The sequence below is a fragment of the Carcharhinus amblyrhynchos genome, unplaced genomic scaffold, assembly GCF_965287045.1.
Source record: "Carcharhinus amblyrhynchos unplaced genomic scaffold, sCarAmb.v2.hapA scaffold_53, whole genome shotgun sequence".
NCBI lineage: Eukaryota > Metazoa > Chordata > Chondrichthyes > Carcharhiniformes > Carcharhinidae > Carcharhinus > Carcharhinus amblyrhynchos.
This window is the reverse complement of record NW_027649794.1, coordinates 2,118,052-2,119,624: the sequence shown is the minus strand read 5'-3', so window position 1 is coordinate 2,119,624 and position 1,573 is coordinate 2,118,052. Positions and strand designations below refer to the sequence as shown.

General features: G+C 54.4%; 1 protein-coding gene across 1 annotated transcript in view; it reads left to right on the top strand.

The window, feature by feature from the left end:
* Nucleotides 1-1,108: 1,108 nt before the first annotated feature.
* The window catches only part of LOC145337598 (uncharacterized), a gene marked incomplete at its 5' end in the record, with an annotated part of 50,595 nt that continues 50,130 nt past the window's right edge, over nt 1,109-1,573 (top strand). Inside the window, one exon of the mRNA XM_080182391.1 lies at nt 1,109-1,342. Coding sequence (XP_080038517.1) covers nt 1,109-1,342 — 234 coding nt within the window. The remainder of the gene's footprint in view (nt 1,343-1,573) is intronic.

Genomic DNA, 1,573 nt, shown 5'->3' with positions numbered 1-1,573 from the left:
AAAACAGAAAGAGGAGAATTAGAGATTTAGACAGAAGAGAGAGAAGTTGAGCAATAGAGAGAGGGGGAGGGAGAGAGTTACAGGAAAAAAAGAGATATATAGATGGGGAAGAGACAGATTGAAGAGAGAGAAGGCAAGAGACAGTAAAAAAGAGAGAATGAGAGCGATTAAGAGATAGAGAGTCAGAGAAATAGAAAGGGGGCAGAGATAGAGGAAAGAGAGAGAGTAAGAGACAGAGAGAAATAGAGGGAAGAGAGCAAGAGACAGAAAAAAGGAGAGCATGGGAGATAGACAAAGATAGGTAGAGCGAGAGAGAGTTGGACAAACAGGAGAGAGTGAGAGAGAAAGAAGTAGATAGGGAGAGGTAGAGTGTGGGAGAGAGATAGAGGGAAGAGAGAGATAGAGAAAATGGTAAGAAGAGAAAAAGGTGAGAGTGAGAGCGACAGATAGAGGTAGAGTGAGAGAGAGATAGAGGAAAAGGAGAGAATGAGAGACAGAGAGAAATAGAGAAGTAGATAGGGAGAGAGGTAGGGTGAATAGAGGGAAGACAGAGATAGGGAGAAAGGAGAGAGTGAGAGAGAGCAGTGGAGAGGTTTACGGAGGGAATTTCCGAGCTTAGGCCCCCTCCCCAGGCAGCTGAAGGCCCGCCTGCCATTGGCAGAGCTGCGACTCTGATTCTACCCAGCCCCGTCGCGTTGGAGTTGGCCCCTGGGGGGTTGGGGGGTGCGGGGGGAGGAGAGACAGCAGCTGGTGGGAGGGAACGATTGAACCTCCTGAACCCTCCAGAATCCCTCGCCCTCCTGCTGGGGGCAGTCCCAGGCCTGTCCGGGGCAACGGCCAATGGCGGGTGTCCGGGGTCGGGGGTCGTGGGCAGACGCTCAGGGCTGAGGCGGGGGCTGGGGTTCGTCTGGGTCCTTGAACCTTGAACCCCGGTTTCCTGTCTACTTAGTGAGAAGGTTGGCAGGATGTGATAACTGTCGATATTTGGGCTTCCTTTACTGGAAGGCATGGGGACATTTCACAAAGACAGAAGAGGGGGGGGGGGAATTCAGAATCTTTTTTTTTTCTCTGTGCTGTTTTCTCAATGGATTCCACGAATTGCAATTAGAATTGTGCAATTCTGGTTAGTGATCGAGCACATTCGCGTCAAACACAGACACAAGCTGAACAACATCTTAACCTTGGTGCAGAGCTGGTCTCGCTGGTGTCTCCAGGCTAGGGGAGGGGTGGGCTCCCTGTGGGCCTCCGGCTGGCTATTCGAGCACGGTAGCCGGCGCTCTGTCCCCCCCCAGCGAGCCGCGGTGAAACCTCTGACGCTCAGTGGCAGCCGTGTGCGCTCCCTGTAAGGTGCGCCACAGCGGCTCGTCGAGTCTCCCTTAGTCAGCGTCCTCTCAACCCGTGACTGGGGTGGGCACAGCGGTTAGTGCTGCTACCCCCAGGGAACGGGGTTTGGTCCCACTGTCTGTGCGGGGGCTGCGCATTCTCCCCGTGTCTGCGCGGGTTTCCTCCGGGTGCTCCGGATTCCTCCCACAGTCTGAAAGGCGTGCTGGTTAGGGGTGCGTTGGCCGCGCTA